General features: G+C 47.6%; 1 protein-coding gene across 4 annotated transcripts in view; it reads right to left on the bottom strand.

Moving 5' to 3' along the window:
• The window catches only part of SASH1 (SAM and SH3 domain containing 1), a 316,969-nt gene that overhangs the window by 81,569 nt on the left and 208,934 nt on the right, over positions 1-26,466 (bottom strand). For 3 of the 4 annotated variants that reach the window (XM_042940041.1, XM_042940040.1, XM_042940043.1), the window contains exons 5-6: positions 3,193-3,233; positions 558-644 (exon numbers count right to left, since the gene is read on the bottom strand). In XM_042940041.1, the coding sequence (XP_042795975.1) occupies positions 558-644; positions 3,193-3,233 (128 nt within the window). Of the gene's footprint in view, positions 1-557; positions 645-3,192; positions 3,234-9,835; positions 10,017-26,466 lie in introns of those variants that run through there. The other variant, XM_042940042.1, reaches the window with a different exon arrangement.

The following is a 26,466-nucleotide window of genomic DNA, read 5'->3' as shown; positions in this document are numbered from 1 at the left end:
ACTTACTATATAAACAACAACAAAGACACGGCCAAGAGGAGGGCAGGACTCCCTTCACAAAGCTGCCCAGGCAAATTCCCATGATGTCAGACCGTTAGAGTTTCCCAACCCCGTAACTGTCCCTGCCACAGAGAAGCGTCGCAAGTTCAGAAGACTGCAAAGGCCCCAGGTGGCAGGACCGGGTGGGGGGTGGGTCCAACCCTAACAAATGCTATGCCTTTCTAGACCCTTTTAGGATGGATCTGGGAGGGTCAAGATCTTCTTGAGGTTGGCGCGACCGAGAAAACAAAAGATTTGGTCTTCGCCGTCAGACCTATGAAAAGGAAGATTGGCCAGACTCTTCTCATCTTATTTTCTTTGATTTAAAAACAACACCAACAAAAAAACACCACTGGGGTGAAGTCTTAAAGTAATGAAGGCAATGTCAGAGAAGTTGAAGACTTTACGAGCCCAGGCAAAGAGTCACTGACACTCTAGCGTGCAGTTAGACCAGTGGCACAGGGCTTCCCTGCATTTGAGAGCTAAAGGGACCTACTGTCCATCAGCTGTAACAGTACCTTTTGAAGTCTGTCTCATTATTCCTTTCTGGTTCTTTCGGAAGTTCTGCCAGAAATACTTATTTTTCTTCTTCCAATCTCCTTTTCCTTTAAAAACAAAAGTGGGGGGGAGGGAGGCACAAGCAATAAATTCATTAATAACAAAAGTAGCCTCTTCTTTAGAATTCAAAGCTTATAAGAATACTTTGATTTCACAAAAAGACAGTTTTTCTCTTTTAGTTTGTGAAAGACTTGGAAATGCCTAGAAAGTTGTTTAAAAGAAATGCAAATTTCCTAGCAGCAAGTAATGGTGCAGTGGGGCTAAGATGAGAAATAAAGCAACATCAAAAAGGCAGGCCAAACACACATTCTTATATTCGCTTTGATGTTGTCTAACTAGGATGTCTAATTCTGCCTTGTCTTGGCTTGTGGTAGATTCTCCCCCTCTGGTCTCAGCCACAATTATTTCGACCAGACCACAAATAGGATGCTTTAAGAAGTTAACTTTGTTTTGCCGTTATCCCTGGTGTGGATCCCCATCTTGACTTCGTTCTGTTATTGCAGATTTAATGAAGAGAACAGAATGGTTGGCATGTCCCGTGGGCATTAGTCAACAGAGCTGGTCCCATGGGCCTGTGGGGTTGACCTGCATGCCTTCTCTAGGGTGTGGAGGGCTCGTGGGTGCAGCCGTGGTGTGGGCGGGATGGGAGAGGAGACTCTCACCCCTCTGGCATTCGGGCTACTTGGCGACCTACTATCTGCAGCTACCCAGGGTTCCATGACAAGAAAAGCAGACTGCGATCCTGCTGTGACCTCTCCCAAATGGGACCCCTCCTTCCTCCCCTCCCCCCCCAACCCCCGACGGTTCTGGGAACAGTCTCACTTGTCTTAACAACAATGTCACTGCCGTGGCCAGACATCTGCAGTGTTCGGTAGGATTCTGATCGTCACTGATACAGAATACCTTTGAAAAGGCAAAAGGAAAGGAAGCGAGCACATAAAAAGAACAGAGTGGGTCTTTATTTAAAAATGAAACGAAGGAGGGGCGCCTGGGTGGCTCAGTCGGTTGAGCGTCTGACTTCGGTTCAGGTCACGATCTCGTGCTCCGCGAGTTCGAGCCCCGGGTCGGGCTCTGGGCTGATGGCTCGGAGCCTGGAGCCTGCTTCCGATTCTGTGTCTCCCTCTCTCTCTGCCCCTCCCCCGTTTATGCTGTGTCTCTCTCTGTCTCAAAAATAAATAAACGTTAAAAGAAAAAAAAAATTAAAAAAAAAAATGAAACGAAGGAGCAGCTCTCACGTAGATGTGGCACGCTCAAAGCAGAGGCTTTGTCACTGTCACCATTTGGTGTCTGGTTGCTCTGCGGCCACTGGAAACAGGACCCAGCGGAGTCATGCGCTGTTGGGTCTCCACAGTCTAGACTGGTGGTGCCAGGCGATATGGCACAAAACAGACGTGTGGAAACCCGTGTCCACAGGGCTCCCGGGCTAGAAAAGGCATCATGTGTCACAACAAGATGCCCTCATTTAAGTTCCGATACCCCCTGGAGCTACGGGATAAAACCCATGCCAGCTAGGCCGGGACTTCCTCTGTACTCACAATCTTGAAAGTGACCTTGATGGCACCTGCTGTCTCTGGCTAAACACTGCAGCAAATAACAGCCACGCAGGGTTAAAGCAGAGGTAGGATTATCACTAAGGCAACCTTTCTCTAGGGCAATTAGGGATCATAATGTATTTCTTTTACTGGAAGGTATACTCCCCCCCCCCCCCCCCCACCACCACCACCTTCCTCTCTTTTAATGCTTCCAAAATGGAGGTACAAATGAAAAAATAAATAATAGCTAACATTTGTCGAGCACGTACCATACCCAGGCACTTTGCTAGCTAATGGTTTATTTCATTTGATATGTACAAGGAACATGGTGTATTACTGTTTTCCATTTAGTGGATGAGAAAACCAAGGCTTCAGGAGGCAAGAGACTTGCCCAAGGCCATAACCACTGAGTTGGAAGGGTCATGATTCAACTCCAAGTTGAGACCTGATCTGAGCACTTCTGCTCCTGATCACAATCGACCTTACCAGGCTCACTCTGACCCGAACGGAAAAGGTGTTACTAAATCAAGACTGGACTTTATAATCAAGGAAACATCAGACATGTAACACCTTAATTGTGCATACTGTTTGATTCAGAAGTTCCAAATCAGAGAATTCATCCCCAGGACACGATCAGGGATAGGTTCACAGATTTTTAGGATAGTGTCAATTCTCTGAGAGCAAAAATTAGAAGCAACTTAAACGTCCAGCGAAGAAGCGATGGTTGACTGAATTATGGCTCATCCAATATGACGGAATATTATACAGATTTAAATTTTTTTTTACTGCAAAGAATATTCAATCAACGTGGGAAAATGCTCAGGACCTATTCAATACAAAAAAATTATAATATGTAGAGTATGATCCCAATTATGTTTAAAAGAAAGCCCACACAAATACAGGGCAAAAAAAAAAAAAGAAAGGAAAGGTATGTATCGAAATCTTAACAGTGTTTCTTTCTGGGTGGAAAGATTCTTTGTGGTTTTTGTTTTTTCACCATTTGTATGTTCTATAAAGTATTAAAATTCTTTTCAGTCATTAAACCAAGAAAAGGAGTACTGACCTACAGAGCCGTCTTCTGAGTTTGACTTAGGAAGAGTGCTCCTAGAAAAAGAAAAAAAAAAAAAGTCTGATTACCAGGGAGCCTTGCATTGGTGTGAGAACTGAAAACCCTCCCAATTCGTCTGACCCAGCATCAATACCACCAGCAGAGCCAGGGGAATTCTGATAGGGTGTTTACCACTGCCCTTATCTAGCCAGCTGCGGCTTTTCTAGAAACACACTCATGACCCATTGGTCAACATGTAGTGAAGATTCACTCCAGGGTAAGACCTCTATTGAATGAAGGGAATGGATTTTACTAGATGATCACTGGATAATCCACTTGTGTGAACTATGAACTACATGTTAGGTTATCGCCGTCGAGAAGTCTCTTGTGTAAGTGGGGAAGACAAAGCAAATAATAATAAAAATCAAGACCCAACACCATATGCCAGCCCCTTAAGCCAGCAGGTGAGTAAAGTGGTCAGCTGTACGAGAAATGTAGGAGATCAGATGCTCCAAACAAAAGGGGGGGACAACAGTGCGTAGTTTCTGCAGTTGGTTTCTGACAATTCGCAAGCACGCTCTCCGCCTTGCTAGATCTTTCTATGTTCGAAGAGAAGCCAGGAAATCTGTTTTTTTTTTTTTTTAAAAAAGGAGGGGGAGAGCTCCACATTTTCCAGTGATGGCAAATAATTCAATGTTTGTAAAAATGTGTCCAAGTTAATCAATACATGTCTGGGCACCAAATTTGGCCCACACCCCACCCTACCCTGGCTGCCCGTTTGTGACTGCGGATACAGACAAAAGCCAAAATACCTTAAAACACGAACACAGCCCCAAACCAATCAATTAAGCGTTTCTCTTGCAAACACATGGAGAGACACCAACTTAAAGCAAGGAGGGAAGAAATCAAAGAAAGGTAAAATGGGTTCTCTCAAAAAGGTCAGAGTAGAGGTGGAGCGCAGTCTTTCATTAAGTGGGTCCGAAGCCTAGAGGGTAAGTGAGTTCAGTGTCCACTTGCTGACAGGGAAAACCAGGAAGAAGGAACCTGCCTCCACACAGAAGCACAGCTACTCAGGGGTTTATACCTGAATCTTCCCAATACAAGTTCCTCTGCCAGGGAGGAAGGCGGGGGCATCTGACAAAACTCTCCTGGATGTGAGAATGCATGGGAAGACCGAGGTCGGAAGTCTAGAACCGTGTTACCCTGAAGAGGTCAGAGGAAGAGAAGCAGAATAGGCAAATGGCGATCTGCTGCCCGCCTTACAGCTGAAACGACCTCTCGAATTGAAGGTGACCAGAGAGGGCAGGAAGGGCCTTTCTGTCATGCAGAGTCACCTGTGATGGGCCATCTCTCTTTAGAGCAGGTGCATGGATACTAGCTGACCGCTGGCTGCCAGGTGAGCACAGAGGCTCAGGCCCCACCAATACCTTCAAACCCTCAATGAGAGAAGAGAACTGTTTCCGACTAGCACACGAATCTAACAAACCTCTCCTACCGATGAGGGGAGGGCGGGGGTTGCTAAGAACAGAAGTAGGGGAAGCATCCTCTCATTTGCTGAGGACCACAGCTCGGTCTGAAGTCATGATTTCCCCTTACTGAGATGCTGTGAACACAGAAAATAAGGAAAATCTACCTCATCATCGAATTGCGCCAGGATTTAGCCCCAAGGATCTACTTACTCTCTGCCCTCCCATCCACACAAAAATGAAAATGACTGAAGATATTTAAAAAGCCATTTCAGTTTTTAATTCATTCAGCAAAAAGGTACCGAATGCTATTACGAGTAAGGTATATGGATGATTACGAAGAAATGGGACTCTCGATGTAGGGAGGGTGACAAAATGTGAACAAATGAGAAGTACTTGCAAAGGAGAAGGAACAGCAGGAGGAAGGGGAAGGGAGGGCAGGGGTGCAGAAGGAGGAAGAAAAGAAGAAGGAACAGAAGCAGTACAGTCAAAGCGCTCAGAGCCACAGAATTACAGGCAAGGCACAATGGCAGCTGAAGAACAAACTATAGACAGTTGGCCAGTTGGCTGGGGATTAAGGCTGAAAACCTTTCTAAAGAACTAATATTTGAGCTAAAGTTTGGGTTCTTAAGTTTTGTGGGTTTTTTTTTTTTACTCTCGCATTTTGAGCTCAAAGTCATGGTAATACGCATCAGTCCACCTTACCTCAACTGGTCATGACCTTCCAGCACAGCCATCTACGACTTTTGTCTACTGCATACAGCAAAGAGAGTGCCACATTTATTTTTAAACTCACTCACTCTAAGGACTAGGAGAGTCTTGACCTAATTGCTAAGGATCAAAGATACCAAATATCCCCAGCTCTTGATCAACTGCTTAACTATGTAATAAACTATAAATACGTGAACTTTTGCTTTTTTCTAGAAGAAATCTTTTCATGGGGAAAATGGCCTCAAGAAACATTGCTTTTCTTTAGTCCTTTGCTGATTTAGAATAATACACCCTTACTGAGTTGTAAGGAATTTTATCGAATTAAAGGGTTTTTTTTTAAGTTTATTTATTTATTTTGGGAGAAAGAGTGTGTGAAAGTGGGGGGGGGGGGTGGGCAGAGAGAGAGGGAGAGAGAGAGTCCCAAGCAGGTTCAGCACTGTCCGCGCAGAGCCCAATGTGGGGCTTGATCCCACGAACCATGAGATCATGACCAGAGCAGAAATCAAGAGTCAGACGGTTCATCACTCAGCCCCCAGAAGTGGCCCGAGGTTCCACCAGCTGGTGAGAGGCCAACAGAGTCATCCCGTCACTGGCAACCCAGTTGTCTTTCTCCCAGATGGTGAGCTCTTCCTCTCTGGATAAAATGTATGCAAAATGGACTCTATCCTATTATTTAAAAAAACGCAAAGGCTAACTTCTATTTCCAACCCATTTTTCATTCTTCCTGCAAAATAAGAACGTCTTCTACTATAAAAATACTCAAGAACCCACACTGCCTAAAAAGAGAAGTTCTCACTACCACACAGCTATCACAAGATATAAATGTGCTTTCCTCTATAAAATTCTAGCTTCTAATTTTTTATTTTTATCTACTCTCTTCAAATTATGACACATATTTAAAATTTATCCTCAGGTTTGCACTCTCGATCTCTTCGTTAACGTGTTTCCACTAGTGATTGCGTGCATTTCCCCACATGGCCAGCAGATGGCACTGCAGCTCCTCTATTCATCTTGCGGTGACAAACGGGAATTTTTATTTTTAACGTTCCGCGAGTTCACAATCTAGACACTGGCCAAAGAGCAGCAAGCCAGTGTTTCATAAGTGTGAGGCTCCCCAACTCATCAATGTGCAAAGGGGGAAAACGACATCGTATGAAGTTTAATTTGGACGCAGTGAATTGTCCCTGCAAAGAGAGGCTTGGCAGAGCAGGTGATGCGAAATGCCATCTTTCTCCCTGAGACGGATTATAAAATCTATCCAGCAGGAGCAAAAACCCATGATGTAACCAAATTCCAAATTTGGATGGCAGCAGGTGGAAAGGGTCATTTGCTGATCTCCTGGTGGAAGAAATTAATGCTCAGAAGTCAGTTCCAAAGAGGCCTCCTCACCGCACCTCCTTCTTGCGGCCAGACGCCACAGGCCTGGGACCCACAGGCTGGAAGCAGGTTCGTCAGCCCTTTTCTATCCATCACTTTCACTGTCAACAGGGTAAAAGGGATGGGAACCTCAGCGTGGGTTTCTGGGTTTCGATGATGAGGACGCAATAATTAGCATCCCTCTGCGCTCTGAACATCTACTTAAGCACTGAATAATTCGAGTTTCGCATTTAGTCTTTGATCTCGATCTCAGAAGTACCTCTACGTCAATAACTATTAGACCCCAGTGTAAATATTTTTCCTCACGATCCCTAAGCTACTTTAGCCCTCTCTGAACTCACGTTCACTTAAGAAAATTCAATAAACGACTTATGAATGAGATAATAAAAAGAAAATAAGGGACAGCATCCCTGAACTTAACCAATTCCTTTCATCCTACCTCAATCTTTAGCAAATTCTTTGTTAAGATGCGTCATTCCTTTCTTTTCACCCACTCACTCACTCATTCATTCTTTCCTTCCTTCAATACACATTCATCCAACTCCCATTATGAGGCTGGCATCCTCTGAGGCATTGAGAATGTAGCAGTAGATAAGACAGGTTAAGATCTCTGTTCTCTTAGAGCTCAGGATGGGCGAGAAGCGAGGTGGGCGGTGTAGATCGAGAAGGGGGGAGAATGTTCGGTGGGATGGACAGAGAAGTCTTCTCTCAAGAGGGGAGAGGTGAACAGAGACCCTAAATGATGAGCTGGCATGACATGTGCCCCACCCCCGTGGGGAAGGCTGGGTAGGGAGAGAACGGAGGAAGAAAGCAAGAGGTCTCCTCTCACACAGGAAGTTTGAGGTGTTTCTTCAACATCCCCGTGGAGATACTCAAGACACAGTAGGGTATGCGAGTCTAGAGTTCACGGGCATTGCTGAGGACTGAAGATCAGGATTTGGAAATCACTTGCACATTTAAAGCCAGAAGACCAGCTGAACACAATGAAGAGAAGTGGCAGGAGGCCTGGGCTCAAGGGCAACCCAGTCCTCGAGGTCAGGGAAAGAAGGTGAAGCAGGCAGCGGGACTTAGGAGAAGGAGTCCGTGCGGAGAAGGAAAACCGGGAACACGCTTTCACCCTTCCCGGCTGAAATAACATTAAAATCGGTTTTACGCAAGCTATATTGCTGCCTCAGATGCCAGCCAGGGTAAATTCTAGGTTGCTCTGTTTTCTTTTCTCTGGAGTCTGTGGCTTTACAGTAGAGCCCTCCAGGTGGCCACAGACAAGGAGCAACAGACAAAGGTCCAAAGGAGATTCTTTACATTTGCGTGGAATTCTACCTCTTAAAGAAAACACTCTTATCGCCAACCCGATCGCCGATCCCGAGACTACGGAGCGATAATCCGGATAAGGGCACAGAGCCAGGCAGGGGCCTAAGTGGGTTTAGAAGCCACATCTCTGACTCCAGAGTCCAGCGCCCCAGGCACATCACCCTATCGTTTCTCGTTTACACAACAGAAATTCGTATTACGTTACACGCGTCCTAACCCTGTTGCTGGGTGAGTTACTAAAATGATAGGCTCAGAAGAACCGGGGAAGACAGAGCATGTTTTCAACACTAAATGTGAACGTGGCCTATGAGTTTCTTCGAACCAAGTATTTCAAGAGCAGGATCGGGTTATGCTGCTCGTGCAGACTCTGTCTGCGAGTTGACAGCAAAGAGGCCACGTACTTTGGCTCAGGCTCATTTTTCTTCTTATGTCCATTTACGTAAATAGTCTCAGGTACCTCTAGGCAAAGGCAACTCCCGTCTCTTTGCAACATACTGACTCCGGCATGCAAGCAAAGTGTAACAAATGCCCAAACATAAAAAAAGAGTTCCCAAAATAGACCTCATGTTTTTGTTTTGATGGGCTGTCCAGAAAACTTCATTATGAGAGAGAGAGAGAGAGAGAGAGAGAGCGCGAGAAGCAATAACCTAATTTCTAAGAATGGAACATGTGTTATACGTTACTGGAAAACCTATACTTAAGAGATTTTTAAGTTTCCTTTATCTTGAGTCTCCGGAAATTCACTTCTTCATTAGTTTCTTTCCTGCTGAATTTTGAATCAGGGCTTTTGCTGTGTCTGGGTCCCTTCCTGCATCATCCCAGGCCTGCCAAGGCGGTCCCCAATGCCAGTAGCATTTTCCTCAAGACGCAGAAAAGGGACGGAGACATCTGTGCTATGGAATTGTGCGTGGGAGTGGGAGGGGAAAAGAAGCTGAAAGGGTTGAGGAGCTTTAGAGTAGTTGATTTTTTCTTATGTGTTCATGGGTTTCTTATATGCTGATTATTTCTTCTAAGTTGACATGCCTTCCTTAAATATGACTAACTACTTATATTCACATTTTGCTTATTTCGTAACAAATCATTTTGTAGAAAATAGGTAATTCCTTAAATTTGGTATTTCTTATTATTCTTTGGATATCGAAGATATTTTTCATCATAGGAGCATATCTCCCCTATTTCACAAAAATACGTATAAAACAAATTTCTGTTTACGCTATCTACTGTCTGCTATAAAAATTCACGGGTCAGCCATGGGACCCCATGGGACCAGGGCCAGGGCAGGAGGGACACAGGGGTCCACCGTGCTAGAGCTGCTCACTCTCAGCGCCAGGCAGGTTTAAGGAGCAAAGGGTCTCTCTTCCTTCACCCTAGATCTGGCCCTTCCCTGCCAACAGCTGCTGGCACATAATAGAACTTAACTTGCAAACTTACTGGCTAGGATTGAAAGTAATTCTGTTGCTCAAATCTGGTGTATTTTTTGAGCTCCAAGATTAGTTAGTATCAATGACAACGTTGGTGACACTTTGTCACCCTGGTCAAAACACTCCATGCCTACAGGCCTTTTCTTTCATTTCAGCCTATTCCCAGTCTCTCCTTCTGGCTTTTGTTGCAAGGTCACCTTCGTAAATGATCAAGGCAGGTGTCGGAAAGACCAAATCCAAGGCAACAGCCTGACACAGCCCATGCTCCGCACTCACACACTCAGAGTCAGGCACACCCGTGACAGTGCGGTCACAAATCTAAGCCATGCCTTCCCTCTCATGTCAGGTAGTGATGGTAAAATCAGTACCTACCTTAACGGGATGTTAGAATCACATGAACTTGGCAACTGGTAAGACCCCAGTCAGGGTGACCTCTTATAACGATCACCGGACCCCAAAGGATGAACGCTCTCGGTCTCTGCCCAGAGCCCTGCCACCCTCATTCCACCAACGATGGCCACTAGGCCCTGTGCTCGGCTTAGTTTCTATATTGCCACAGTTCCTCCTTTTAATTTTTTTTTAGCATTAACTTCCCTCAAATAATCCACATGGCCGTAACAATTCCTCTTCTCAACTGCACTCGGTACGAGCAATTCACATTTTCTCACATCCATTGTTTTTCTCACAATGACTGAATATGACATCAGTGGGTCTTCATCCACATTGTCCAGCATCATAATATTCCCATTTGCTGATCACCTATTGTCCTCCTTAAACAGTAAGATCTGTACCGATTTAGATTCTTTCATACGGCACAGGGTACACGAAATAATTTTTTGATGACGTTGAAGAGATGTTCAGTATGGATGTATATGCCACAGGAAATGGGTTTGGACCCACCCATCGGGTGATACCAACTCTCCCAAAGAAATGGCAGTGATGTGTGGATATACGATCTCCAAACAACAGTACCATCCGACGTTTATTTCCAATTTGAAGAGGACCTCTTACCCTACCGATCGAGCGCTTGAGAAGTTCTGAAAGGCCATTTAAAAGGTTTGATACTTCCAGCCGTGAGTTTTGACATTTTCAACTTTCTTCTGCCCTACCCCCCTTTTTAAATGATATCTTTGGTGGACAATTGCCATCCGAATCACTGTAGGTGACCCTAGTCATTATATAGGAGACGTTTCCAAAGGGGATCTTATTCGGAAAAATAAGAGACACAGTCAATCTAGATACGCAACAACAATCTAACAATACCAACAATCGTTTTTGTTATGCTTCAATCCCCCGCTAATGACATCAGGTACATGGGAGTTCTAGGTATCCACACGTGATCTTTTCTGCTGCAAATGAAGCCTATCCCTCTCTCTTTAACATTAATTTCCCCCAAATAGCTAGGATGGACATAGTGACTCCTGTTCTACTTTTCGATTACAGTTTACAAAAGCAACCCGTGTTTTTCTTAGAACAGCACTCACGCACGCACATACACACACCAGCGGTTGAATATGATGCCAAGGTAGAGGTGGGCAGACGTGAACATTTTCTACAGCCCACTACCCCCGCCCAGACAGCTACCTAATACCTTGGCTCATGATGTGGGGTTCTAGAGCCCAACCTCCCGTGTGCAAAGCCCAGCCGTACCATTTACCAACCAGTAACTCGACAAATTACTTTGCCTCAGTGAATCCCAGTTTCATGCTATGCAAAAGGGATACAATATTACCTATCACGTAGGTTTTCTGGAGATTTCGGTGAACTATAACTTGTATGGTATTTAGAACACGTTTGTTTGTACATGTGAAGCGTCACTAACAAGACGTAGCGGTTAGGACTGCGGGTCTTTTCCTCCAACCAGCTCTCCCTGTGGAGTTAAGTTTCTCTCGGTCCTTCTCGGAGAACACTTCAGCTTTCTGACATGTAAGGGGCTGGTTCCCTGGCACCTCAGCGGTGGCCAACAGGCTTTCCAGGCCACGAACAGGCTTTTTTGAGTCTGAAAATCCATCCCAAAGGTAGACTGAAAGAGATCCGTGTTCCTTCATCCGCGGAATGGTAACTTGTACCAGAAGTGAATGATGAAGGACACCCGCAGAAATTTAAGTCCCATGCCTAAAAATGAGCCAAATGTCATCCCCCCGGCCCATGGTGGAGGGCCATGGCCTGGGTGTGTCTCAGCTACAACCTTTCTCGGGCCGGGACTATACAACAGGCAGAGCGTAGAGCTGCACCAGCCCGCAGATGTGGGCTCAGGGCAGGGAGAAGGAGACACGGGAAAGCATACCGTCACCTTCCAAGATTTCCGAAACCCTCCCAGTGGGTCTCCTCTTCTCCATCTGGGCCATGTTATTCTTTGCTTGTCACTCCATGGGCCCGGCCTATCCAAGAAACTGATACAAACGTGCTGTAGGGATGGCAGCTTTGATGTTGTAACACCACTGAAAGTAACCATGTATATTCCAGCCTTGAGAAGTTACAAACGCCTTCCCGAGTCCTGAACACTTAGTAACTAATCAGAATATTCCTATGACACACCAACCACATGGTGTATGATACTATTTTTTTATGCAAGTTCAGTACGTTTACCTAAGTTCGGGGAGTTCAGTAACGGACCATTCTCATATGAAAACAACCAACAATGATTTTCTTTGCTTGGTATCTACTGTTTGGCGTGGATAATGAAGCCCTCTGCAGCTTGATAAGGGAAATGTATGCAACGTGGTCTGTACCTTCCAGGCGTTTACAACATCACGAGGTGCTTTATATTGACGGGCTGTAAGAAGAGAATAGCTGGGGTGCCCGGGTGGAGCAGTCGGTCGGGCGTCCTATTCTTGAGTTAGGCTCAAGGACGTCATCTCACGGTTCATGAGATCGAGCCCCGCACTGTGCTCCACGCTGACAGTGTGGAACCTCCTTGGGATTCTCGCTCTCCCTCTCTGCCCTTCCTCTGCTTGCATGTGCATGCGTGCATATGTCCTCCCTCTCAAAATAAATACACTTTAAAAACAGAAAAAAAGACCAGCTGAATGAGTGACTATAGCTGGCAGGACTAGCTGTCTCCCATTTCAATATCCCCCTTTCTTAAGAGAACCAAGATTTGGTTTGGGCAGCAGGATACCGTGTTAAAACACTCACTTCCCCATACACCCCCTCGGAGGCTAAGTGTCAGTGGCCAGATGCTTCCTTGAGCAGCTGTACCAGCCTTGAAGTACCCACCTCTGGCCTCCTTGCTCTATGAAAAAATATGCCCCCATTTGCCTGAACTCCGCAGTCAGGTTCGGTTACGTACGACTGAATACAATCCTAACGCATTCAGTGGTTAAGAACTAAAAATGACCAACTTCTACAAAGCATTGGTCTGGGTTTACCAAGCACGTTCATATACGTCTCACTGTATGTCAGGCTCACGGAGACCCTGAAACAGCCCCATTATACAGATAAAGAAGAGGATGCCTGGCAAGTTCGCGTAAGTGACTTATCCAATTGTGGGTCGCAGAGCTGGGGCTTAAACGCGGCTCTTCTGGCCCCAGCCCGATTTTCACCCCATTAAAACACCTGATTCAGGAAAGGAAGGGCCTCTCCTGTCTGAATCACCACTGGATTCACGGTACCAGGGACGAAACTGTGAGCCTCAAGCCAAAACGGTGTCCGTTTTCTCTTCTTATTGGCAGTGAAAGTGCAATTTAAGTTTGTCACTTGGCCACTGGCGTTCACAGACACAGGTCAAGCACCGATTTTTGACGCTTCCTCGGTAGGCGTACGAAGGTGTTGAACGAAAGGAAACCTTAACATCCTCTTCTGCTTTGGGTGCAACCAGTGAAAACCAATGCCTTTCCTTTATGGCCTCGATGTGAATTTTAAATTTTGCTTAGGTCTTTATATTTTAAGAATTACTGAATTATTGTCAAAAGCAAAATAAAACAGGACTTTTAGCCCACTGTTTTCACCCCCAAAAGGCAGTTTTTATAAAAGGAGAAAAATACCATATGCTGGCTACTTATTCTGTAAACGAAGCAAAATCACTTCCAAATCACTTCCCTTCTACTTCCCCTTTAAACTTGACTGCATACACGTAAGAAACCTGTGGTGCAAGAAAGGCTCTTCTGCAAGGAACTGTGGCTGAGATGTGGGGCCGGCCGGATGGACACGTCCCCGTGGAAGGCCACGGCCATCAGGACGCGTAGTACACGGGCCTCCGCTCAAGAACAGCTATGAAAACGACCGCCACCCCGCCTGGTATGGGGTGCACATGGGGTCACTGGCAGGAACCGGGCCTTTGCTGTTCTTGTCAAATGCGCAGGAACCTGCAGGGAAAGGCGGGCTGCAAAGAGTCGGCCCCTGACAGCCTCAGCCTCGGCGTGGGGAAAGGGAGAAGGGAGACGGAGGAAAAGAGGCTCCATTCAATTATCTCCAAGGTCTGTTTCCATGGCGATGGCTCCGGAAGCGGGTCAGAACTTTCTCAGTGGAAACAAACAGCGGCTCCCATTCACCACGGCCCGAGCCACGCCGGCCCTGCGGGCCGCTGTGCTGTCTGGGCACAGAGGAGCCGGGGAGGGACGCGGGGACTGGGGCTGTCAGCCTCTCTTGTGTCAGCTGTTCTGAGGGAAGCAGGGGAGTCGAGAAGCGGCCTCTGAAGGCCAAAGCTGGCGGAGCTGCGGGCCCTTCCTCGCCTCGCCGGTCCCAGTGGCCAGTCACCGTCCAGGACGTGGCGGTGGCAGCCATGTGCCTGTCCTACTTCTCCTGCCGGGCGGCACAAAGGATTGGGTCCCTTCCGCAGTGACCACTGCCACAGCCCTACTTTTAATTCCTTCAGACACAGCTGATGGAAAATTTTTATGTTATAAACACTATGAAGCTGAGAACTCAGGCTTTCCTGTCTTCTCAGATCTCTCGCTCTCTCTCTCTCTTTTTTAAAACTGAGATATAACTGACATATGACAAATCAGCTTCAGGAGTAAAACATAACGAGTCGGTATTTGTATATATTGCGAAATGATCACCACAGTGAACCTAGTTAACTTCCGTCACCGTTCAGTTCTCGGTTTTCAATTCCCACGCGTGTCCTCTGCCTTTGCAGCCGCCGAGCTACGCGCTCACTCCGCTGGCTCGTCTCACTTTTGCTCTCAGATTGCTGCACATCCTTCCCCCTTCTGATCCCGAGGCTCTGTCTGAAGTGACGCGCCAGCACCCGACAGAGACACCAGGAAGCGGTCCCAAGGGTCACCGTGATGACAAATGACCTCTACCAGCATCAGCTGAGTGCGCCCCCCCCCCCCCCGCCCCTGGTGATGGAGATGTGCAGCAGAAGCAGAGAGCGTCAACCTAACGGGTAAGAAATAGGCTTCGGCACTGATTCGTAACACCACGCTGGCTGCCTAAGAGCCGCCTGGAAAATTTATTAAAGACTCCACAGTTCCACGTCTCCACCACATGTGGAGAAGTCCATCCGTTAGGCCTTGGAGGGGCCTGAGCGTCTGTCTCTCCAGCTAACTGTGAGGTACGGATGTGCCTGGGACACTAGTTGAATCCACGAGACACACTCCCCATCCTTCCTTCTCCATTCCCTCCTTGTATCCTTCTACTCCAAGGCCCCCAAAATCTAGTAAGCAGATTACAAGGGCAGTTTCCAGAAGAGAATTCAGGGTACAAGAACGCGGTAGGATCAAGCAGCCAGGCTTATAGACAAAAGCTTGGGGGCCAGGGTTCATCTTGGGGGCCACGTACCCATCCCTAGTATGCAGGAGACACTCCTTAAAGACTGAAGGAATTTGCCAGTGGGACGGAAAGAATTGAAAAACTAGAAGCATAATAAAAGTTCAGGCAAGTTTTGGACCCTCAGGATGTGTCCCCTTGACCACTGGTGTCCCTGCCTCCTGGGGGCATCTAGACCTCATCTCCTCACATTGACAATGGCCCTTCTCACACACAAAATCCACCCCTGGGCAACCTCTGGGCTGCTCTGAAGACCTCCCACAAGCTGGGCCTTGGGCTGCCTGGACCCTGAACCACCAGCCCACCCCCGACGTGCTGCACCCACACACCTTTGCAGGCCCTCGCGTCTGCCTGCAATGCCGTTGCCCTCCACCTGTGCCTAAGAACGACCCCCCCCTCCCCATCATCCCTGTGCTGCTCGCTCCTTTCGGTACCTGTGGTGCATCTGTGGCCTGTCAACCTGGCTCAGCTGGAGTCCATCTCCCAGAATTCCCTTCCCCGCCCTGTTCTACATCAGCATGGGTCCTATAAGTCACGTGACAGGCAGAAAGCAGAGGCAGTCTGCTCTTCAGGCCCTGTGGCTCCGCAGCCAGGATGCCAGCTCCTCCCCGGGTTCCCGGTGAGTCGAAACTGGAGGCTTGCCTGGAGCTGGTGACAGAGGACGTGCCCATCTCGGCAGGTGGCAGGTCACCGTCTATCCCCCACTCTGCCCGCAGCCTTTTGGCCCCGAATGCCAGTGAGGCTGCCTTGCGGCCACATCACCGGACACAGAAGGAGACAACCTGGCCGGGGCTGTGGAACCAGCCCCAACGAGCACATGCAGTCCAAACCCTGCGATGACGTCACCGTGACGTCGGCTCCTCCGGCAAAACCCGGTCTGGTGCCGAACTTCTGTGTCTGCGGCCCATGCAGGGGCCTGGCCGGCCCTCCCCTGCTGTTCCTCTGCACTGCACTCCCGTCACATCAGGATCATGCGGTCATGGCTCCTTCGGGCCGAAAAGAGGACAGTGACCCGGGCACCCCATGCATCCTCCCGGCACCTAGCAAATCTGCGCACGCAGCAGAGATCTGGACAATGTTTATTCGGTTACACCCCACTGCTGCCTGGCCCGTCGCTGGTCTTCCCTGATGCACCAGCGTTTGGTCCGTGTGATGGCCTGACCTTGGCAGGCAGATAAATGGATGCGGGCTAGAAGTCCACCTCTGCCTCACCGGAGCTGTGTGGGGGTGGCGATCTTGGTCAGTCATTCAGCCTTCCTCACCGCCTCCCCCATTTCCTGTACTGTGAGCTACACCATTTACTTTATACGATACAGTGGTCGTAGGTGTGGGGCTTCCCCTGTTCCTGGCGGGCCGGGACTGCCATTTGCTTACCGATCGCCTCCCCTCCCCAGCCCCACCCCCACCGCTGCCCAGCGTCCTGTTCACTTCTGCAGGGCACAGACCCAACCCCAGCCCCCTCGCGTCCTACGTACCTCCCGGCAGTGGCCTGTCTCCGGCCACCACGCACACGCGGCCTCCGGCTGCGGCCCGGGCGCGTGGTCTCCGGCTGGGGCAGCTGGGGCTCCCTCACCAGATGAAGCGAAGGGCAACGGGGTTTGCAGTGGGGGAACAGCTGAGGTGGAGAATTCGAGCACAGCTGCTCCCGCCCCGAGCCCCTGCATTCTGGAATGTTGAGCCCCTCAGATATGCTATGCGACGGAGCACACACGTGTGCAGACACAGATCCCGCCCGCACACACACATACTTCAGCCCGTCGCACGAGCTCTGAGACCGGTTGCTGTCTCCCAGCCTTCCCAAGTAAGGCGCACGGAGGAATGGCATTTTTTTTTTTTTTTAATTAAAAACAAATCTCTTTTGAGAATGGCGTATTTTAAGTGGCCATGGCCATTGACGAGCTCTGGGTACGACACCATCCAACAGATGGAGGAACCGCACACACGGCTGCCGCCGCCATCGGCCGGGCCACGGGCCACAGGCCGCGGAGGTGGACGAGCGAGAACAAGCGAGACGTGAGCCCCTAGCAAATGTCAGGGAACGTGCTTCACACAGCCCCCCCTTCAGAAGGAGCGTTTATTGTGCACATTTTGCGGATGAGAAAGCTGAGGCTTGGGGCACTTAAATAAACTGTTTCTGATCCCACGACCAGCAGAGCTGAAACTCAGGCTCAGGTTCTAATGCCAGCGCCCACCTCCTTCTCCCGGGAGGCCAGCGGGGACACAGCAAGGACACATCCACCTGAACGGGACAGGACCGACTTGTGAACTATTCTCAAGGACACGCCTCCACGTGGCTTCCCCATCCCAGGCGCATGGCCCCCATGGGAAAGGTCTGGCTTTCCCCTCCCCGACCCACGGCCCTGCCACAAACAGGATGTGGAAACAGGATGCGTGGTCTCAGCTCCAGGGGACGCGGCTTGACCTGGATTTCCCAGCAACGTGCAGACCTCATCAGCAATTCTCAGTGAATCGAATCTGTTCCAAAGGAGGGTTGGTAACCGCGCGGCCCGCGGGTTTCTAGTGCTTCGTTCTACGTCTGAGAACGAGCACGGGGAGCCCTACCTTGTCACACAGCAGGACACACAACCCCGGCCAGACAGCAGACCCCCGTTTTCAGGGGCGTCCACAAGGGATGGACCCGAAGCCCTCTCCGGCCCAGTCTCCAGGACCGAGAAACTTCTTGTTGAGCAAGAGGGCGGAGGTCCCTCGGAGGAAACAACTTACCCAGAGGAGAATGCCTTACGCCCTTCAAGTCACCAAGAACACCACGCATCAACTTGTATACAAATGTCCACAGCAACACTGTTCCTAATTGCCAGAAAGTCCAAACAACCCTAGGTGTCCACCAATCAGTAAGTGGGTAAGTGAAATGTGGCACATTCATAGAACAAAAGGAACCCATGTGGATGAGCCGTGAGAACATTATGCTGAGTGAAACAGTCCCTTAAACCGCATCTGACTGCATTTCCACGGAACGTCCACAAGAGGCAAATCTATAGAAACAGGAACTCAGTTAGCGGGTTGTTCAGGGGTGAGAGAAGTGGAGGGCAGCTCTAGGGTGCGGGGCTTCTTTTGGAATTGACAAAAATATTCCCACATCGATCGTGGGGACAGGCACAAAACTGTAACTCCATCAAAAACCGTTGAATTGGATCTCTTCCATGGGTGAGTCGTATGGTATGTGAATTATATCTCAGTGAGCTTGTCACCAAAAATAAAATAAAATAAATGTAACCTCCCACAAAATTGCAGCTGTTACAAGTTTGAAGGGCTTTTTAAAAAACTGTAATATTTTGTGTGCAGTTCTCAATGTTGTACCTTTATCTGGAGGTAATATGTGGTCATTTCTAAGTTTTATGTATTTATATGAGAGAGAGACAGACAGAGAGAGAGAGAATATCCCAAGCAGACTCCACACTGTCACTACGGAGCCCAACTTGGGCTCGATCCTGCAAACTGTGAGATCAGGGCCTGAGCTTAACTGACTGAGCCCCCCAGGCACCCCTGGTCTGTCATCTCTATTTAACAGAGAAGGAAAAATCTGAGGAGACTTGAACAAGATTACAAAATGGAATTGGGGGGGGCGGAGGAAGGGGAGCAGCCCTTAGATAAAGATTTGGGGATTTGTGGAAGCTACTATTCTATATACTACATGTTTTTTTTTAAAAAAAAATTTTAGAGAGAGAGAGAGAGAGCAAGTGAGCTGGGGAGAGAGATGTGGGGGGAAGAGATGGGGACGGAGACAGAGGCAGAGAGAATGAGAATCTTAATCAGGCTCCACACTCAGCACGGAGCCTGACGAGAGGCTTGATCTCATAACCCTGGGATCATGGCCTGAGCCAAAATCAAGACTCAGCCGCTCAACCAACTGAGCCACCCAGGCGCCCCTAAAATGTTTGGACAGGTGTCTTTTAAATGCGAATATTCACCATCAGAAAGCACTTGCTTCTTATTACATTGCTACTGGTTTAAGGAGACACTGACACATGCTGGGTAACAGGTAAGACCAAAGTACGTCTTCTGTAATTCCGGTCCTGGGGACAATCCAGTTTTAACCCTATTTCAAAGAACTGAACAATCAATGCTTTCAATGCAAGTATTTAACGAGCACTTGCTCTGTGAAAACAACTCTTTTGGACACTGAAGACAATTCAAAGAGAGGAAGAATGTGAGCTCTTAGCCTCCTGGAGCTCGAGATCATGCTAGGCCAGGTAGGATTCCGGAAGTACACAAAGCTAGAGCCCCCAGGTGAGGGCCTGAATTTGGACCAGACAACATAGATAACAGACAAGTTTATTGGGCACTTATTAGGTGCTGGATAGCTTATTAAGTGAGGTATATACTGTACAGATCATCCTCCTTTTACAGTTGTGGAAACTATAGACACCAAGATCCAGGTAAGAAATAGCCTGGGTTTGAACCCAGAGAGTCTGTAATCACACGGGGTATCTTCACCCCAAGGCTGTCATGGCATTCAGACTGGATAAGGTTTTTCTGTCTCTAGCTCTGAGAAATTAGACAAGCTGATACTTTCAAAAATGGTACATACTTCAAGGAGTCCGTGAAAAATTAAATGACAAAATACAGTAAAAGTGATTAGCACGGTGTCCAATAATAGAAATGAGCCAATAAGCGTTGTAAGCGTTACAACGATGATGATACTTGTTACAATACCCTGAGACGTCAGATCTGCGCCAAATGCTACCTGATTCCAAAAGGTGGAAAGAACAGGGCCAGTGAAGAGACTGAGAAGGCACTTAAAGAAAGGAGACGCTTTCAAGGAATGAGCTCCAAGCAGCCCAGGAGGCATCTGGGAGATGAGAGGCTGCGGCAAGGCTGGCGGTGGGAGGGAAGCCCCGGGCTGGGGCTGCACGGGGGCGTTCTGATCAAAGCGCAAGCACGCACAGGTCCTAATTTATAGGTGCCACTGGGGAGATCTCTGCATCCCCTGCCTGCTCCGTATGGCCCGATTCTACTTTAGGGAGACTAAAGATTCTACTTTAGGGAGACTAAAGTGTGTCTACTTTGGTAGACACACTGTCCTAGTTCACGAAAAGAGCATTAAAGGTATTGCTTGCAGTAGTGAAGGTGAAAAAGAAGGAAACACAGGAAAAGTTATAGAAGTAGAAGCAACAGGATTTCACGATTAAAGTTTTAGAACCACGGAAGAAAAGCAACAGATAACAATGCCAAGGCTGCGTGATGTGCAGAAAAAATGGCCCCAAGGACAGAAAAGGGGGACGTCTGATCAAGGAGCAGGTTGTAAGAGGTGAGAAGGTAAGAAGGGAGGGAGCAAGGGGTTGTGCGGTTAAGATAATGCATCTGGGGCGACAGTGACAGTAATGAGCAGGCATCTGCCAAGTCGCGGCAACACACAGGTCACCAGATTGGGAAACGGGGCACAGGGACAGATGTGTATGTGAGGTGGGAGCCCAGAGACAAGCGGTCAAAGCCCTGAGTGGGGGCACCTGGGGACAGCTTGCAGGTTGGATAAAAAGCCCTTGGGGAACTCCAATGGTAAGGGATGGGCAGAAAAAAGGGAACCACCAAGACGGGGCATCAAGTGAGGACAAACTAGAACCCGTAACGCCACAGACCCCAAGGGCAAAAGTACACGCAGACCCCACGGGAAAGGCAGCAGTGCCGAACCCGGCAAGGATCTGCGAGTGGGGAGGGGCTCCTGGGTTGGTTACCGCTGCAGCACTGACCTCAGATGGCATTTCAGGAAGAGGAGGAGTCGGGCTCCCGGGCAAAGTTCAGTAACCGGGGAAGAAGTCAAATTACGGTTTGCGAGAATGGGGAGAAGCCTTCTACGGGATGGAGAAGAAGAACGAAGCACGTTTGTGACACTCACCCACTTGCTCATCGATCCGACGTTACTGAAAGTCTTTTATGTGAAAGACCCAGGGGTGGGAGTGGGAGGTGGCCCCCCTCGTCCGACGCACACACGTACACGTGCACCTGTAACCGAGCTCCACTGCCACGGGAGCAGGGGAGCGCGGAGTTCCAGAGCCCAGCGGCAGGACACTGTACCCCAACCCTGTGAATTAGGGAAGACTTCTGGCAGGAGACCAGAGTTCGATTTCTAAGTGTGATAGGATCTGCCCAGAGAAGGAGGGTTGGGGGGATGCTCAGAGAGTCGGGGACGGGGCACCCCACCGGAAGGAGCAGCCATCTCGGAGGCTCGGCATGCCGTGGGAGCACATGGCCAGTCTGAGCAATCCGGGGAGCTTCACCCCACTTGGAGAGCAGGCAGGACGATGAGGGAGGTTAACAGGCAGGCAGAGGCAGGTTGTGAGGGAGAAAAAGGCACAACGAGAGATGCGAGCGATCCACGGTGGCAGGAGAGAGAGAGAAGCAACCAGAACACGAGGATCACAAGCAGGGCTTCTTCTCTGAGGGCAAAGGGTTGAAGGAGGAGGCTTTTGGGGCGCCTGGGTGGCTCAGTCGGTTGGACGTCCGACTTCGGCTCAGGTCATGATCTCGCGGTCTGTGAGTTCGAGCCCCGCGTTGGGCTCTGTGCTGACAGCTCAGAGCCTGGAGCCTGTTTCGGATTCTGTGTCTCCCTCTCTCTCTGACCTTCCCCCGTGCATGCTCTGTCTCTCTCTGTCTCAAAAATGAATAAATGTTAAAAAAAAAAATTAAAAAAAAAAAAAAAGGAGGAGGCTTTTGGGGGGTGGTGGGGGAAGGAAACTTGACGCCCTGTCAGAAGAGTAATCAGCTAGCCAGATGAAACAAATCCGAGAGGGAAGCGGTGTCCAAACAGAGTAAATGCTTGCATAGAACATTTATAAACCAGATGCCATCCATTTCATTCGAGCACACAACACCGCTCCATTGGCTTGCCCTCCTTTGATTTATCTTCCTCTTCCATCGTGCGATATATTTTTGGGCTTTTTCACCATGAAACAGTTCAAGTGTAGCCATAGGTAATGAAAGAAAGTGAAACTAAATCAGTGAGTTTTCAACTCTGGTGAAAGACTTAGTAGAAAAGAGCTGATAAACACTGGCGAAGGTGAAGTTTTGAGATTTATTTTGGACCTTCCTGCCTCTGTAAATAAATAACTGAGACAGCTTATATGTGAATGAGAGTAAACTTGTCTCTCCTTCCAAGAGGACCACAGGACTGCGGGTCTTAGCTGCTATTTACATAAAGCCAATGAACTCAATGTGCCCCTAACCTCTCTATCTGCAGAAGCCATGCAATTGTAAGTATTTTGGAATCGTAGCGTGACGGCTAGGAGCATGGGCTCTCAAATGGGATAAAATCCAGGCTGTGTCACTTCATTAGCTGTGTATCCTTGAGCGGCTTATTAACCTCTCTGCGCCGCAGTTTCTGCCTTTGGCAATAGGAATAATATCAGAGCAAACCTCACAGGGTTGTTGTATTAAATAAGTCAATGTTAAGTGTTTAGGTCAGTTCCTGGCCCATGCACCAACCCTCAATGAACATTACCTGCTATTTCCTATTTTTTCTTTTCCAACTTGCAGAACCAACCCTGTAAAGACTACTTCCAATCTAGATACACACCTAGAACTAACCAGATGGGCTCCCCTACACAGTTGGCTTCCTTCAAAGTAATGAATCCAAATCATCCAGATACACAGCCTAGTTATTAGCCATCTAGCTAATTTGCAGATTACTGTTTCAGATGTATACACACACAAATAAAAGACTAAATTATTGTGGAAAATACTGCTAGCTTTCTACCCAATGTCTAGTCTCCCTCCTTCCTTAAGACACTCATTTTGTTCAGGGCAGTAAGACAGTCAGCAAAAAACACGCATGTCGGGGCACCTGGGTGGCTCAGTGGGTTAAGCGTCTGACTTCGGCTCAGGTCATGATCTCACAGTTTGTGGGTTTCAGCCCTGCATCGGGCTCTATGCTGATGGCTCAGAGCCTGGAGCCTGCTTTGGATTCTGTGTCTCCCTCTCAATCTGCCCCTCCCCTGCTCGTGCTCTGTCTCCAATCCATCAATCAATCAAATGTAAAAACAAAACAAAACACGCACATCCCCAAACTCTCCTATGGCAATGGTCGCCACGTGTCCCAATTTTGGGCTTACTTTCTTTGCTTTATTTTTTTCCATTGCAGAGTCTAAAGCATACAAATGATTTACTCCAGCTCCCTCCATGCAGCTCATGTCAGCTCATCACATATCCTAGAGCCCCAAACAGGGTCCCGCACACAAAGCCGGTGCCCAGTGAACAGCTGCTGCATGAAGAAACGAGTGACACAAACTGGAATGTGTGGGACAGGGTTTCTAGGAAAGCTTTTTAAAGGGTACGCCTGTGGCTTTTTGCCCTTTTACCTTCTTCACCCCGTTTCTCCTTCCCACCTGGGAGACGGCAGCAGCCACTATAAAACCAGGAGACTGACAAAAAGAACAAACAATATAATCTGGCTTCCGGAAGGCTCAGCTGAGCCACAGCACGGCCCTAGACACCCCCCCTGGAACGAGGATATATCAAATGAACACTGTATTTTTTTTCATGCTGCTTTATGTCATGTTTTCTGTTATTTGTAGCTAAATGCATCCCCAATACAGTTATAAAGAATGTTCCCGGCAAAAAACTCTTTCTCGCTAGATATTCTTGAGATTAACTGGTGAGTACCAAAAAATGTAACTAATGTTCAAGCTTGTTGGCCAGTTGACGCAAATCTAAGATCGGCGTAATAAAACAGATAGTCTCATCAATAGGCAGTGTAAATGGATATAAATAGAAGAGGTTCAAATGAAAATTCCCTTGGCCTTTTTTATATTTTCAGTGAAAGCATATAGAGAGACCAGATAGATTGTAAGAAAATAAGGATGAATGAAGCCTTTGTCAAACTGGTGGGGGCAGGTCTGTTCTATGTATGTATGTGCGTATGTATGTTTCTTCCTGTCTGTCTGTACATCTATCTATCCATCCATCCATCCATCCATCCCTCATGCAGGTCTCACACACCTACAGGCCAAATACAGCCTTAGCAGCCCCATTGGGCAGTGTCTCCAGGTGAAGTGATGTCAGGTATATTCCCACCCTCTTTGTTCTCTTCTGGTTAGAGCTGTATTCCTGGAACTCGAGATTGTAAACCCTGGTAAATGATAAATACCACTTCGTGACGTGACTGTTTTTTAGAAATCAGGTATTTACATTATAATTGACACCTGATACCTTCCTTAGCTCAGGTTTTAACTGGGGGAGAAGGGAGGGAGAAAGCTGTGCTGAGGGTCTGGACAGCGGGGGAGCCACAAGGGCCAATCCCTGGACAGTGGGAGCCACAAGGGTCAATGACAGGCCCCCCCATCCTGTCATCGAGGCCTCTGCTTCAAGGGTGGGCTGCTGTAGAATCTGCCCACTTTTGTCTACTGAGTTCTCTTGCCTTTTAAATACAAAGCAGAAGAAATGTTCTGCCCATTAAATAAGACTGCTGACTCAGAATGATATTTGGGTTGGCAGCTACTTTGTGGACATTTAACCAGACACAACCAACTGGTTTGCCAGGTCATCCTCCAGGGCTTACAAGCAGCATTTGTATCTGAAGAACGGCACATTTTCAAGTACAAAAATACAAATAATTCCATAGAAACAAAAGTACCCAGATTATAATTGGAGCTAGAGTGTCCATCTTATTAAAAAACAAACACCTTTTGGAGGGTTTAATCCAAGATAATGAGCAACTTAAGAATAAGTATCATCATTTCTATTTTAGTTTTATTTATTTATTTTGAGAGAGAACACGAGTGTACAAGTGGGGGAGGGGCAGAGAGCGAGATTCCCAGGCAAGTTCCGGGCTGTCAGTGCCGAGCGCGACATGGGGCTCAATCTCAAACTGTGAGATCGTGGCCTGAGCCAAAATCACGAGTCGGATGCTCAACTGACTGAGTCACCCAGGCACCCCAAGCATCATCGTTTTGTAAACATCACCATAAAAACTGATTTAGGCAACAATCATTGAGAGAATCTGAAACCATCAGGTAAAAGTCTGATGAGGAGCAAGCCATTTACGAGGTCTCAGATTATCTCCCCACAAAGTATTTACCAACTGCAAAGGGAAAGTTCTAACTTCTCAGAAGAAACTTGATGGACATCACCTTCATCAAATAATCAAAATGAGTATCACCAACAATGGGACGAAGTGACGTCATGATGTAGTGAACTGAAAAGAACGTAACATCAAAAATGCACTACCCGAACCCTAAAACGGAGCCCAGATGGAGGAATATTTCACAAAACAACTAGCCTACCCTCTTAAAAGACCCCGTCAATATCATAAAAGACAAAGAAAGGCCAAGAAACGCTTTCAGATTAAATATGACCAGAAAGAGGACATGCAAATGTGAGGAGTAATTTTTTTAAGTGTTGGATTGACGAGAAAGTGCTATAAAGAAACACTATTGTGGCAATTAGAGAAACTGGAGCATGAACTGTGTATTAAGCAAATCGCTATTGGGTGGCTCAGTGGTTGAGCATCTGACTTCAGCTCAGGTCATGATCTCATGGTTTGCGAGTTCGAGCCCCGCGTTGGGCTCTGTGCTGACAGCTCAGAGCCTGGAGCCTGTTTCAGATTCTGTGTCTCCCTCTCTCTCTGCCCCTCCCCTGCTCGCACTCTGTCTCTGTCTCAAAAATAACTAAACATTAAAAAGAAAGAAAATTGTTTTTAAAATTCTTCTCTATGGGACTGTACTCTGAGTTCTGTGAGAATGGCCTTGTCCTTAGGACATAAATTCTGACGTATCGAGGAGTGAGGATCACAGAATTTTTAACTTACCCTCAAATAGTTCTGAAATTACGGTATTGTGTGTGTGTGTGTGTGTGTGTGTGTGTGTGTGTGTCTGTCTAGAAGGGAGAAAAAGAGCATGCAACCCGGTAAATCTAAGTAAAAGTTATATGGAAGTTCACTGCACAATTCCTATGACTTTTCTGGAAGTTTAAAAGTTTTCAAAAGTTCTTTAAAGGAAGAAAAAAAGGGTACCATAGTTTCCAAAAAGCGTTAATAAGGAAATATAGGACAAAATGGATTAAAACTCCCAAGTTACTTGGAAACACTTCAGTTTAAGTAAAACATTTAAAAGAACAGAAGCAAAATGGCGGTGGTACAGATGGAGAGGCTGAGGCTATCAACAGTGCTGTGTGCTGTGTGTTCGAAATGTTTCGTTAACCTCAGAGAAGGCTGAGAGTCTCTTTCTTGGCCACAAAGCCATGTCGCATTTTACCAAGTGAAGGATATAAACACGGAAAGAATGACTACCCATAATTGAGGGGAAGAATATCCAGCCTAACTTAAGATTGGTGCAAAT

This window comes from Panthera leo, chromosome B2, assembly GCF_018350215.1.
Source record: "Panthera leo isolate Ple1 chromosome B2, P.leo_Ple1_pat1.1, whole genome shotgun sequence".
In the NCBI taxonomy this organism is placed as follows: Eukaryota; Metazoa; Chordata; class Mammalia; order Carnivora; family Felidae; genus Panthera; species Panthera leo.
Note: the sequence above shows the minus strand (reverse complement) of the source record. Positions and strands in the feature narration are given on the sequence as shown.